Source organism: Pithys albifrons, chromosome 17, assembly GCF_047495875.1.
Source record: "Pithys albifrons albifrons isolate INPA30051 chromosome 17, PitAlb_v1, whole genome shotgun sequence".
Lineage (NCBI taxonomy): Eukaryota > Metazoa > Chordata > Aves > Passeriformes > Thamnophilidae > Pithys > Pithys albifrons.
Window position 1 is genome coordinate 10,799,408 of NC_092474.1, and position 12,676 is coordinate 10,812,083.

General features: G+C 51.3%; 1 protein-coding gene across 1 annotated transcript; it reads right to left on the reverse strand.

Moving 5' to 3' along the window:
* Positions 1 to 5,952: 5,952 nt before the first annotated feature.
* On the reverse strand, positions 5,953 to 12,676 carry MLEC (malectin). Its single transcript, XM_071572102.1, has 5 exons — positions 12,432 to 12,676; positions 9,138 to 9,316; positions 7,633 to 7,809; positions 7,422 to 7,479; positions 5,953 to 6,280 (listed from the first exon to the last, which is right to left on the reverse strand). The coding sequence occupies exons 1-5, from the start codon at positions 12,634 to 12,636 to the stop codon at positions 6,051 to 6,053; spliced, it is 849 nt and encodes a 282-aa protein (XP_071428203.1). The 5' UTR covers positions 12,637 to 12,676; the 3' UTR covers positions 5,953 to 6,050.

Here is a 12,676-nt window from a genome sequence, read left to right on the forward strand (position 1 = left end):
GCCAGGACCTCTTGTCCCCCAACCCAGGCACCTGCAGCACGGAGATGCTGCTCTCTCTGCTGCAGCTGCAGCCCCTCCTGCCCACCCCTGACGTGGCTTCACTCCAGCAGCCTGCAAAGCCCCAGAAGGCTGATAACATCTCTGGTGCTCCTGATGTGAGCAGGAAGCAACAAGCTCTGCATCCGCACTTCTAACAGGGTGTTGTACCATTCAGCTTGCATTTAATCGCCCAAAACGACTGGCAAGAGAACAGCAGGGCTGTGCCGGAGACAGGGGGAGGCTCTGATGGGACAGCAGTGATGGGATGTCGCACTGCCCTCAGCCAGCCCTAACCTCCCTCACAGGGGTGTAACCTGGAGGCGGCTCCTCTGCCCCCACCACCAGAAAAGAGGGACCATTTCATCCAAGTGACAATATAATTTTGTTTATTTTCCTTTAGCACACTGCTGGTTAAACTGCCAGACAGTAGATTTCAGAACATTCCCTCAACCAAACATCCTGGGGAAATTAAAAAATAAAAACTGCTACCGTGTACCAAAAATAAAATAACCCACCCCCAAACCTGTCTTTTCCCCCAAACTAGTTCCTGCAAAGCTGATGCAATCAGAAATAGGTATCTGTGCTTTTCGCCCAGGGCCCAAGCTCGCTGCAAAACAAACTAAAAAATTGTCACTAAGTTGTTGTAACACAAAGCAATGAACAGTAAAATAAAAAATCCTCCTTAAAACCCTTTGTACTGGTGACACAAACAGGTGGGGATCTCTCCTCACTGCTTTAGCCTTTACAGATAACTTAGACCTGCAGCTGTAAGTAGTTTGTGATGTGTCCTTAATGCCAAGAGTATGGGTTACTTTCACACATCCCCAGCCAGGCACTGTGTGTGGAGTAGTGAGACCATCTGCCAATGCTAAAAGCTGCTACATCGATGGGACCCAACCACCACTGCCACCTCTGACAGTCCTGGCTCCTGCCACGAGCACAAATCCTGCCTCTGCTCTCACAGGCTCTGGGGCTGCTTTACCAACCTGGTTGCTTCTGAGAAAAAGCTCTGAACACACGAAGCCCCTGAGGAAACCACAAAACATTCAAGCCCATGCTTGCCAGCAAGTTTCCAGCCACTGCTTTGCTTCAGCACCCCAGCACAGGAGCTGGCATGGTGTGAGAGAGCAGCCATGGCAGCACAGGAAAACACATCCCCCTTACATGTGACTGGGAACTACACCAGGGCACAGATCCTGCATTTCCTCGATTCACACTCTCCCCAGTTAAAAACTGGTTCAAGCTGTACTTTGCCCCTTGTCTTCAGTTCTCCATCACACAAACTCTTTAGCAGAGACCTTGGATGTTTGCAAAAGATTATTCATATTTTCTAATCAGCCAGCACCATTTCTAGGAGGGAAGAAAGCACATGTTTTTTTGATACTTTTTTCCTTTTTTTTTTTCTTAAATAAAGCACTCTTTGGGAAAGAAAAAAATCAAAACCTATCAATAACCTGCAGTAGCATCCCACTAATCAGACTGGGGACAGCATTGTCACATCCCTCCCCCTCCCTCATCTTCCCCTCAATCTCCAAAAATAGTATTTAATATACAGCAATAAACTCTGAGCAAGCCAGAGTCCCGGAAGACATGGACCTGCTTTCACCTCTCCCATCCAGCCCAGCACCTTTCAATGCTACTATCTATACTCCTGGGACAAATCCTTTGGATCCGAGATGAGTGCACGTGCCCCAGACCCACTGGGCAGTGCAAAGCAGAGGAGCAGCACAGGAGGCCCATCCGTGGGATCACGTTTCTGAGCCCTCCCAGCTCCAGCCTGGTGTGGGACCAGCCAGTGAGGACAGACTGGTGGAACCAGGCCGACAGTAAAATAGCATCCTTGAATTGTATTAAGCTTTGGCATTTGTAGTGGAGATGCAGAAGTGCCAGTAGGTAAATTAGCTCAGTGCTGGCCCAGTTCCCACTTCCCTTGGATTCTCAGCAAGGGTATTTCCCTCCCTGCCATAAGTGCCAGAAGCAGACGGATCTCTCCCACATTTGAGCACCAAACAGAGCCTGAAACATTTGGTACTTTGCAGCTGCTCAGTATCTGTCTCACATCAAGGGCTGAAGCTGCTCTGATGCTCCTCTCCCACCTCCTGCTGTTTTCCATCAGCAACAGGCCTGCTCAGCCCAGAGGTCCCGTATCCAGACACTTCCCTGGCCGTTGCAATCCCATTTCAACTTAAGGAAGGCCAAGGGACAAAGCACAGGTCCCTGCCTTCTGTTCAGACCTGAACAGCACAGCCCTCAGCAAGTAAATTTGTGGTGCAGGACCCCCCAAACCTCACTCTGCACCCAGAAGCTGTAAGCACCAGGACCCAGCCATGACTCACTCAGCTCTGAACTGCAGACACACAGGCACCAGACTGTCTGGAAGTTCTCCATCCTGCCTTCAGGAGACTTTTGGGGGAGACCAGACCTGAAGGAGCTGTTCCAGTTCTTCTATCCCGTTTGGCTTTTCTTCCATTGACCTCAGGGCTGGAAACAAAGATATTTGCTCACAGTTCTCTGCTTCAGCTGTGACCTCCAGAGCTGGTATCAGGGACAGGGAGACAGCCCCCAGCTGGTCTCAAGGGCAGGGAATGCCTGGCCCTTGGGGGAAAAGAAAAAAACTCAGAAGCTCCTAAAAAAAAGAAGCTCCTTCAAATAGACTTTTATTCAAAGCCTGAGACAAAGGCACCAAAAAGAGAAGGGAATTCATTTGGCTTTCTGCTCACTGCCACCTGGGACACTCAAAAGGGTCAGAGATGTTTAGTTACACACACAGAAGGGGAAAAGGGCCTGGCTTAAAGGAAGGGCTGATGGAGCAATTAAAATAGACTTTGAAACCTCTGTGCTGAAACTGGATCCAGGCCTGAAACATGATCAAGGGTGTCATTTTCCCTTTATTAAGTGGAAGCTTTATGAAAATTGCTTTATCTGCCCCTCTCTGCATAACATGAATCAAGCCAGGTCTGCCCTGACCCAGCTCCCCACACTGCTGTGCTCTGTGCCTACTGCTGGTGGGAGGAATCAGCACAAACAGGCCTGTCTCTAACCTGCCTCAGCTAAACTGTGTCTCAGATATTCCCTCAAACACACCCACTCTGCAAAGCTACAGCCAGCCCAAACTTCTTTCCCTGCTCAGGACCCATTTATCTGGCTTGCAGATACTGGACAGGAGATGTCAAGGGGAACCAGAGCACACCATTCCCAGCAAGGTGCTAACTGGCCACCCCCTACCATGCTCTGTCCTCCCCCACGCTTTGTTTGAAGGCTCCTGCAAGCCAAATCTGTCAGCAGGGGATGGATCAACAAGGAAACTGCTCATAGCACCTTAACAGGGTCAGGAACCACCCAAACACCAGCTTTGTTGCAACAGAGATGCATAAAACCAGAGAGGAAACAACTAAATTGAAGCCATGAACTATTCCTCCTCCCTATTCTTATTCAAATAAGACAACTTCATTTGAACTGAGCAACTGGAACACAACATCACACTGCACAGCTCTGCCTGGAGGCAGCTGATGGCACCAAATGGGTGCCCTGGCTGCCAGGAGAGCCAGGATAAACTACTGTTGGCTTGGCTCTGACTTCTGCACATCCAAATCCACACGTCCCTTCCCATCCTAGGCAAGGTGCAGAGATTACTGTGTGAGCCACAGGAAGCCCAGTGATCTTTGCTTCAAGGATGCTCAAATAAAATGCAGCCTAAAAGGCCTGCAGGAGAGCAGCTCCTTACACAGACGCCTCTTTTCAACCCCGGGTTCTTCGCTTAACAAATCAGTACAGTTCATGCTTCTCAAAACTGATAAAGATCTAAATGTCTCTGTGCTCCAGTTAAAGCAATCCCCAAAATGCTGGAGAATCCCTGCAGGCACTGTCACCCAACAAAACAGAGCTCACACTTTATGAGTTTTATAAGTATTAGGATTTTAACAGCAGCTGGAAGATGAAGCAGACAACTTCAAGCTCACCACCTTTCCATGCTAAGGTTTGCTCTTCACAGTCTGCTCTCTCTAAAGCCTGTCTTCTCCTTTAACTGGGGCAGGCACTCTTGCTTCTCCCAAACTGGCTGCTACCACTTATGGAGAGAAAATTAAGATCTGGCTTTCTTTTCAACTCACAGACACAGAATTAGGGTCAGGCCTATAGCAGTGATGTGTGTGATCAGAACAGGCTCAGTGGCACTGCTGCAGAGAGCAGCACTTTGTCACCTCCCCCAGCTCCCACCCTGGAGCCCCTGAGCTGACAGCTCCCGTCACAGCATGAGGGTGAGGAGGAAGTGAAGGCTTCCACTGCCTGGGCCCAGAGAACAGAAAAGGCTGCTCCTCCATGTCCCTTTCCAGAAACTACATAACTCTGCTGACCCTGCTCAGCTCAAGGAAAGGCTGAGCCGCTGCAGGGGATCAAACCCAGGACAAACTGCCAGGGAAATGCAGGCCCAGAGTGGCAGAGCAGCAGGGAGGTCATTGCTCAGTGCCACAGCTCCGGGGAGAGACAGAACACTGCTGAGGACAACAGAGAGAGCGTGAGGTAAAGTGTTCTGTGAGCCCAGAGCTCAGCAGCATTGAACTGACCCACATGTGCCTGGGACAGATCCTGCTCCAGCACAGAGCAGCTCCCTCCTGCAGCCAGAAAGGCTCACCATGCTGGAGGCCAAGGCCATGGGAAGGCAGCCCCTCGGGGCCAGAGCTCTGCAACAGCAGGTGCAGCAGCGGCTCTCACTCTGCTCAGCTCTGTCAGGCAGGCACAGGCTCTGCATGTGGAAACAAAGGCCTCTTGCAGAAATATCCCTAGGGAAAGCAGGTGACCTTTTCTCCAGTGTTCTGCTCACTTTCAGATCTCTGGATGGCAACAAACCACCTTGCTCTCCAGGACTGAAACGCTGGACATCTGCCCCTTTGCTACACTGCTGGGATATGCAAAAGGCCAAGCTCACTGTAAACACTGACCAGCCCCACTTCCCACTGCTGCAAGCAGGCCTGGTGCCTACACAGGGAATGAGAGCTCACAGGCAGCACTCGCAGGGTTGCTCTGCTCTGTCCCACAGTACAGGTTGTTGAGTCATGGAGAAGGGAGCTAACCCCTAGGAAGGTCCAGGAACAAGTCCTGAGCCTCCTCTCCAGGTCACCTGATCTTCAGCTTCTTCCAAAGGAGAGGTCACTCGCTAGAAAGGGTAGAACAAGGAACTGGGCTTAAAACAAAACCTTCGAAAATAAAAGGATATTAAAGGAAACAAAAGCCATAATCAATAATCAATACAGAAAACAAGTGCATCTGATCAGACGCCAACAACGTCAGCCTCTCTCAGGCTACAGCAGAATCCCTCTGCGATGGGAAAAACATTGCAACTGCCAAACTAGGAAAGTCTCTCCCAACTGGTGCAGCAAATCAGGCCAATAAATCCCTCTGCTCCTGGCGCAGCTCACAGTCCTCGGAGGGGACCATCCCTGTGGAGGCCGAGCGGAGAGCTGGAGTTGTGGGATCCTCAGGCAGGCGGGTACCACCCCTCGTGCTGCACATCCAGGGAGATGCTGAGCCAGGCTCTGTCCTCCGTAGTCATCTGACACCCAACAGCACCGCAACACTTCCACACTCCTGGACATGTACCCAGGCCTTGCTTTAAGAGCTGCTTCCTTGATTAAGGAAGCATATTCCACCCAGTAAAGGCAGAGATCTCGCAGCACATTGCTATCCCTCAGTGTGGGAAGTGGCCCAAGACGGGTAACATCAGCTTTCAACAGCCCAATACACAGCCAGCCAGGACTCAGGTCACTCTTGGATGCCCCAGGGAGAATCAGAGGCTGCACACGGTGCGAAGGGGAAGGCAAGGGCCTTGCTGCTTGCTGGCAGGGGGAAGGTAAGCTCCCTCTTACCTGGACCTGCTATTCATTGCTATTCATTCCAAATGAATCATCTTTTTTTTTTCCTTAAATTATGAACAATATGGAGAAATTGAAAGCAACCGTGTTTGGTCCAACTCCTTCCCTCCCAGCCCCCGGGCTGATGCACTGTGGGGCTTCCTCTCACAACCGGCAGAGGCAGAAGAGGGTAGGAATGAAGACACCAAAGGCCACCAGTATAGGAAACATGAGGCTGCTGTTGTCCGAGGCATAGGGATTTGGTGTGCGTGGGCCTGACTGAACCCGGTTCTTATTCGCCTGTTTTTTGACACTGGAGCCATCGTCATATTCATCTTCATCATCATCTTCCTCTTTTTTCTCCAGACCAGGGTGCGGCTGCAGCTTTGGGACATCTGTTGGACAAGACAAAAGGTTGCAAGGAGGCAGGATGTAAAATGGGATATCACTGGAGACACTCCCTTCCCCTCTCCCTCATCCAACACAGGCAAGAGGGCAACTGACATCACATCGAAACCACAACCAGAACACCCCCACAGGCAGGAACATCCTCCCTCACACAGGATCACAGCACTATTACTTTCCTCCATAAGGTAAGAGCATCCAGGGATCCTCTCTGCAAAAACACTACTCTTCCATCCCATCTATGTGTCACATGAAGAAGTTAATGCACAAAAGCACACTTAGGGCACACAGACACTGCAGCTGCTCAGTGAAATCCAGGCAGGACCAGCAGAGAGAGGTGCAAAGAGGAATGGGAACAACCCTTTCCATGAATGGTCCTACCCCTCATCACTGCACCCCACAATGCCAGAGCTATCAGAGCAGCGTGGCCCTACCCCACTCAAATCCAGCCCTCTGAGCCTGCAGGTCCCACACACAGCAAAGTGCCATCTGGCCACAAGGTTCTCACCAAATCTTCAGCAGCCCTTGGCAATCCCTGACCAACTGTAAAGCAAACTGATGGTTTGATCAGAGGGGTCCTCAACCTGCCCTGTTCAGGAGCTAAAGGGGCTTCAACTCCAGCACACTTGCAAAGAGAGTGAAGGAGGAACAAGAACTTTCCTAGCAATCTCCACTGCTATTCAGAGGAACTGATACTGAAGAAAACTCTGCCTTGTCCTCAAGCTAAGAAGGTGAAACAAAGCTCCAGGTAAGAAACACATAACTACTACCTAAAAGAACTCTGTAAATTACTTGTCTGCAGGGCTGCTGCTGCCATCCAAGGCCAGAGGGAATTTATCTGTAGCTATAAGCTGAGACTGACCAGACATGCTCCCTTCTCCTCTCCCTCATATACAGGAAGTTCCAAAACAAACTGATTTTTCTCAATCCAAAATGACACAATGTGTGACTTGGAGGAGAACAAGGACATTACACACCTACTTCACTCTGCAACTGCACTCTGTGGGAACTCACTGAGAGAGAAACAATTTTGGCAGATGTGGGTCAGCAAGAGCTATGATCTCATAGTCTGAGAAGCAACAGGCTGCTCTCCAAGGGGGAAGAGCCTTCTGGCTCAAAAACTGTGCTTACCTTCCACTGTTCCTTGCAGGATGTATAGGGCACAGATTTTTGGATTGTCATAGTAGCCCTGGAGAAAGCAAAGTCAGTCAGTGTTGCAGCTCAGAGGCAAGAAATGGTCTCCCCACCCACCATTCCCTCTCCTCCAGCACACACCTGCACCACAGAGCTGGGGAAAAAGGGAAAAGGGAAGATGAGAGCTCTGCCCTGAAAGGTTTATTACCTTTACAAACTCAATGTGGAGCTTCCCTGTGAATGTGGAAACCTCCCCGTGGACACTCAGTTTCCCCTTTTTGATGCTCATGGGAATGATCTCATCGTGAGCTGTGCTGTGTCCAACTCTGTCAAAAATGTCCAAGTCTTTCACCACCACGTGGCCATTCAAGCGAACATCAAATACCTTCGGGGTGAAAGAAATGACAGAGAGTCAGAACAGATTCAGGCACGTGACAGTTGAAATGGGAACAGAACAGGGAAGGTCTCTTGTTATGCACACAGGACCTAAGAGCTTTGTAACATGCACTGCCCCACTCCCTTGGGAAGGATGCAGAGCCCAAAGCAGTCAGGTAAAGACACTGAAGCATTAACATTACTTTAAAATACTCTGAAACCTGCCTCCCCCTTCTCAAATACCCCCTATATTTGCTGTTCTGAACTGAGGGCAGAACAATTTTAATCAGGTTTATTCATACTTTTCTTTCACAACTTTCTTTCCACCTCCAGTCTGAGGACCTCTCCCACCACCCCAGGGTGACTGTGCCACACCACACCCCAGGGAGTGAAGTCATTTCTAACTAACAGCCTGCAGCAGAACAGAGAAGAGGAAACAAGCTGGTGAAGAACACAGGGTCTGAAGGAGACAAAACGTTTAACTGCTAACCACATCTGTGAATTCAGAGTGAAAGTCCTCCTCAGAGCTGTAATGACTCAAACTTCACTCAGCACCTGGGGAATCCCAGCAGAACCACATCAAGGAAGAGGAACCAAAGATGCCTCAGCCCGTCAGTTTAATCTGAGGCTGCTTTTTGCATCCGTCCTGTGAGCCAGCCCCACCAGTTCTGTTCCCTGAAATACCTCTCTGGCAGGAAGGCAGCACAGTGCTTAAGGAGATCAGCTCTAAAGCAGCTGATGGAGTCAGAGGAAAGAGACTATTACACAAACCACTCCTACCCCAATTTATCACAAGGCTTTGAGTTCTCTGTGATTCTGTTTCCACCTCTGTGCATGAGGTGTTTCAAAAGTGGACGTGGGCAACAAGGAAGGTAAATTTAATTCTGTGCTTTCAGAAATCAGACTGAACCAGTATCAAGTCTGACTTCACTCATAAAAATTGGTTTGAGTAGGTTACTTAACCCAGATCCCCTCCCTGCTTCAATCTGTGCAATACTTCCTCCAACACAACCACGCTGTCAGGTCAGGAATAGGTGTTCAGGATAAAGGCAAAAAACTCAATGCCAGCAGAGCCCAAACAGGTTGTAAAACTCTATTGTTAGTTATGTTTAGTTGGACACGATTTTTGAATACTTCAAAATGCAGTTTTTCAGTCTGACTGTACAGCTGGAATGTGGGAGAGAGCTCTGAACTTTCAGAGAGGTCTAGAAACTTAAGTTAACCATTAGTGCCTTACTTCACTCCTTCCTCCAGCATGCAAAGCGTCAGAGGCAACCAGAGCACACACAGCCTTAGCCAGGAGCTCACACCACAGACACACAAGCAGTTGTTGCTTACCTTCTGTTGAGACTGTGCAAAATAGACCTCTGCAAACTTCAACACCAGCACATAGTCACCCTCCTCTTTGATGGGAACTTCATAGCCGAAGGTCTCCTCGTTGTAACGCTCGGTCTGGTACAGAATCTGGTCTTCCGCGTTGGACCGCAAGATTGGAAGCTTCATTCCATAGTCAGAAGCTGAGTTTGAAGCACAAGAGAGGGAGAGGAAGGGTTAATTTCTGAGGCATGTGGAAGAAACACTTCAGATACTCTGGAAGTGCTGAAGTCAAGTGGCACTCACGCCAGTTCAGACCTGTCTCCCCTCCTCGCTCTGCTGGGGCAGAGGCAGCCAAAGCCCCAGAACTGGGTCCTGTAGGAAACCAGGTCTGGGCCTGCTGCCGTCCAGACACAGTAAACTCACTTGCAGCATTTTAGAAAGAAGAGCCTGTTTCACAAACTGCACAAAGTCCAAGGACTTGGCCATTGGCTCTTGTTCCTAAGAGGAAAAACACTTAGAATATTTTTATGGTATTTTCAAATTTCAAACTCTGAGTACAAAACAAGACCAATGGACACAGGACTGACTTGACTCATTGATACAACAGATTTGAAGGTAGCAGTTGATGGCACGAGGTTTCACAGACTCATCCCCCTCAAGTGAAAACCGAAGGGATGGCAGAAGTGTGAGAAGCATGAGGCATCCTACAATGCCCTTTCTTCTCATCACAGCCCCGCAATACCCGTCAGTCTGAAGAGAGGAAGAAGGAAGCAGGATACACAAGGGTTTCAAAAGCACCAACAGCTCCATCAGCTGCTGTTCCCAGAGCCACCCAGCTTAAATGGGTGCTGCCTGCAGGCATCTGAACAGTCCCCTGGGAAAGGCCCAAACAACATTCCCAAACAGGACAGTAACTGACAAAATAACAGAAATCACGAAATTTGCCTCCTCTCAGTCATTGTTTCACCACCTCTAGAGCAGCCCCCAAAAGACTGTAACTCAGCTTGGCATTTTATTGCGTCAGGGTTACTGTACAAATGCAAACTGACTCGATGCCTCCAGAGCTGAGAATCAAATGACTCCCCAGCGAAGCAGGGGCGGGAGGGAAGGCTGCGGACACCATCTGCCCATTGGCACTTCAGGCAGGAGAAGCTGATCCAGACAAAGTTCTCTGCTGACACTTACCACTTCCACCCCCATTTCCATGGCTACAGACACTGCATTGGCCAAGACAAAGCAAGAACTACTAACCCAGAGCACGTTGCCAAAGACAGAGCCAATGCAAACGAGTGAGAGGAAATTAATGCCAGTTCTTAGTCTCCTGTTTCACACAGGGCTGCTCAGGCAATCCTCCACTCCTCTCTACCACTCAGACCTGGGTGCAAGCACTGAACACTCTAATCACCAGAAACACAGAGGGTGAAAAGTTTAACCTGTCCTCCCACACAGGTATTTCTGGCCAGCTACAGATTACAGTGATAGCGAACCAAGGACTCCACAGAAGTCAGTTTCTATTAGAGGAAAGCCAGCACAGGAAGAAAGTCCTTTAATAGCCAAGAAGGTAACTGGAGAGGAAGACCTGTCACCTGAGTGTCAGAGCTGTGCTGGCAGCACTGGGGAGGTGAGCTGGGGTTTGCAGCACTCTGGGTGCTCACCAGGAGTGAGCAGCACCCATCAAGCTGTAACTGAACTATGCCTGGCACCTGCCTAGTTCTGTAATTGCCATCAGCACATTCAGCCCTTCAGGGCACAGCAGCTGAACTGGGGCTTGAAAAAAAGGTTTTAATTTGCCCAGGGGCAAGACAGCCCAGAATTACTGTCCCTAGGTCACTTCCTCCCAGTCAGCCATATATTTCTGCTGTAGCCATTACATGCCTATCAACAGAGAGGAACCCACAGTAAATGAACAATGGTGCAATAAAAAGGCATTGAGGGAAATGCAGCTGAGAGCTCAAAGGGGTAAAGTCTCCACTGTGCCTGGCACCACTGGCTAAGCAGAATTACTGCAACAGCCTGCTGTGCAGAGCAGACACCACAGGCTTCCCCCAAAGGAAGAGCATGGCACAATGTGCTTAAGAAAGACCCTTTTTCGTCCTCAACTAAAAAATAAATTGTTCAAGTCCACAAGGACATTCAAGTCACACATGTGAGAGGCCTGTGAAGTGAAGCTGACCTACAGCAGTGAGGGCACCTTGTGCGACTCAGGCCTCAGCTTCCATGAGTATGAAAAACAAACCATATTAGAATTTAAATGTAACCTTCTCTGTATCCACTGTGCCCAAAAAGCTCTCTGTTTGGGTAGCACCCATGCAGGGTAAGCAATGGCAGTTCCAGACGTACAGCACAGGAAAATCCTCACCTTCCTACACAGAAACAGCAAAGGTTAGACTGAAAAGTCAACAGATAGCTCATCTTCTCCACACCCCCTCACTCATCTGGAAATGTCTGCAGAGCAGCTCAGCACAGCTAACTTTTTAATGTATCTATGAATCAACCAGGTTTGGTGCACTGATTATCAGAAACGTGCACAATTCATACAACTGGAGTGGCTTCACTGGAAGTAAGAAAAGGTAACCCAAGTGCAATAGTAGTTCTACATCCTATCCTGACTGGTAGAGTGAAGATTTTATTGATCAATAGTTAGAGCAGCTGATGACATCCCATCTGCCTCCACTTCTGCTTGTGTCCCTGCCCTTGAACACGCTGCCAGGAGTGGGGCACGGAGCAGCCCAGCCGAGCCCAGCCCAGCCCCGGGCCCAGGCGAGCTCAGGACCAGCACTGCGAGCGATTCGGATGCGGCTCGAAGGGCAGGCACAGCGTGTCCTCCTCACTGCCAGGAGCGCGCTGCGGGCTGGCAGACCCTGCTGTGGAACCGGGGCTCTTCAGGGGAAAACGGGAGAAAACGCACCTCGGCGACCAGGTTGGCAGCCCGAGCGGTGCCGCCGCCTTTCCAGCCCAAATCCCGCTCCAAGCCCGCGCGGAGCCACTTCCCCCGGCATTACACAACCCGCAGCCCGAGGCCGGGGACACGATCCCGCAGGGCTCATCCCGCCGCCCGCGGGGACGGGCGCTGCGGCCCGGCTGGGCCCGCCTGCAGGACGGGGTGGCCGCGGCCCCGCGGGGACAGTGCGGGGATGCCCGGGGGCACTCGCCGTCCCCGGGGCGGCTGCGGGGCCACCCCCCGGCCCCCCGCGGGCCGGCAGCACGCGGGTCCCGCACCCCGCCGGCACTGCGGGACCTCCCGGCGCGGGCGGAGCGGGACCCGCGGGGAGCCCCCCGGCCACCCCCGCCCCCGGCGCGTCCCCCCGCGCTCACCTCGGCCCACGCGGCCCTCGAGCGGGTCCTTGCGGAAGTGGATGCCGTTCACGTCCACGTGGGCATCGCCGCCCGCGTTGACGGCCCAGACGACGCTGTCGGCGATGCCGGCGGCCGCGCCCCGCAGCAGCAGCGCGGGCAGCAGCGGCAGCAGCAGCGGCAGCACCGGCGGCACCGGCGCCCCGCGCGCCCCGGCGCCCACCATGTCGCGCTCCCGGCGCCGCGCCCGCCCCTTCCTGCCGCCG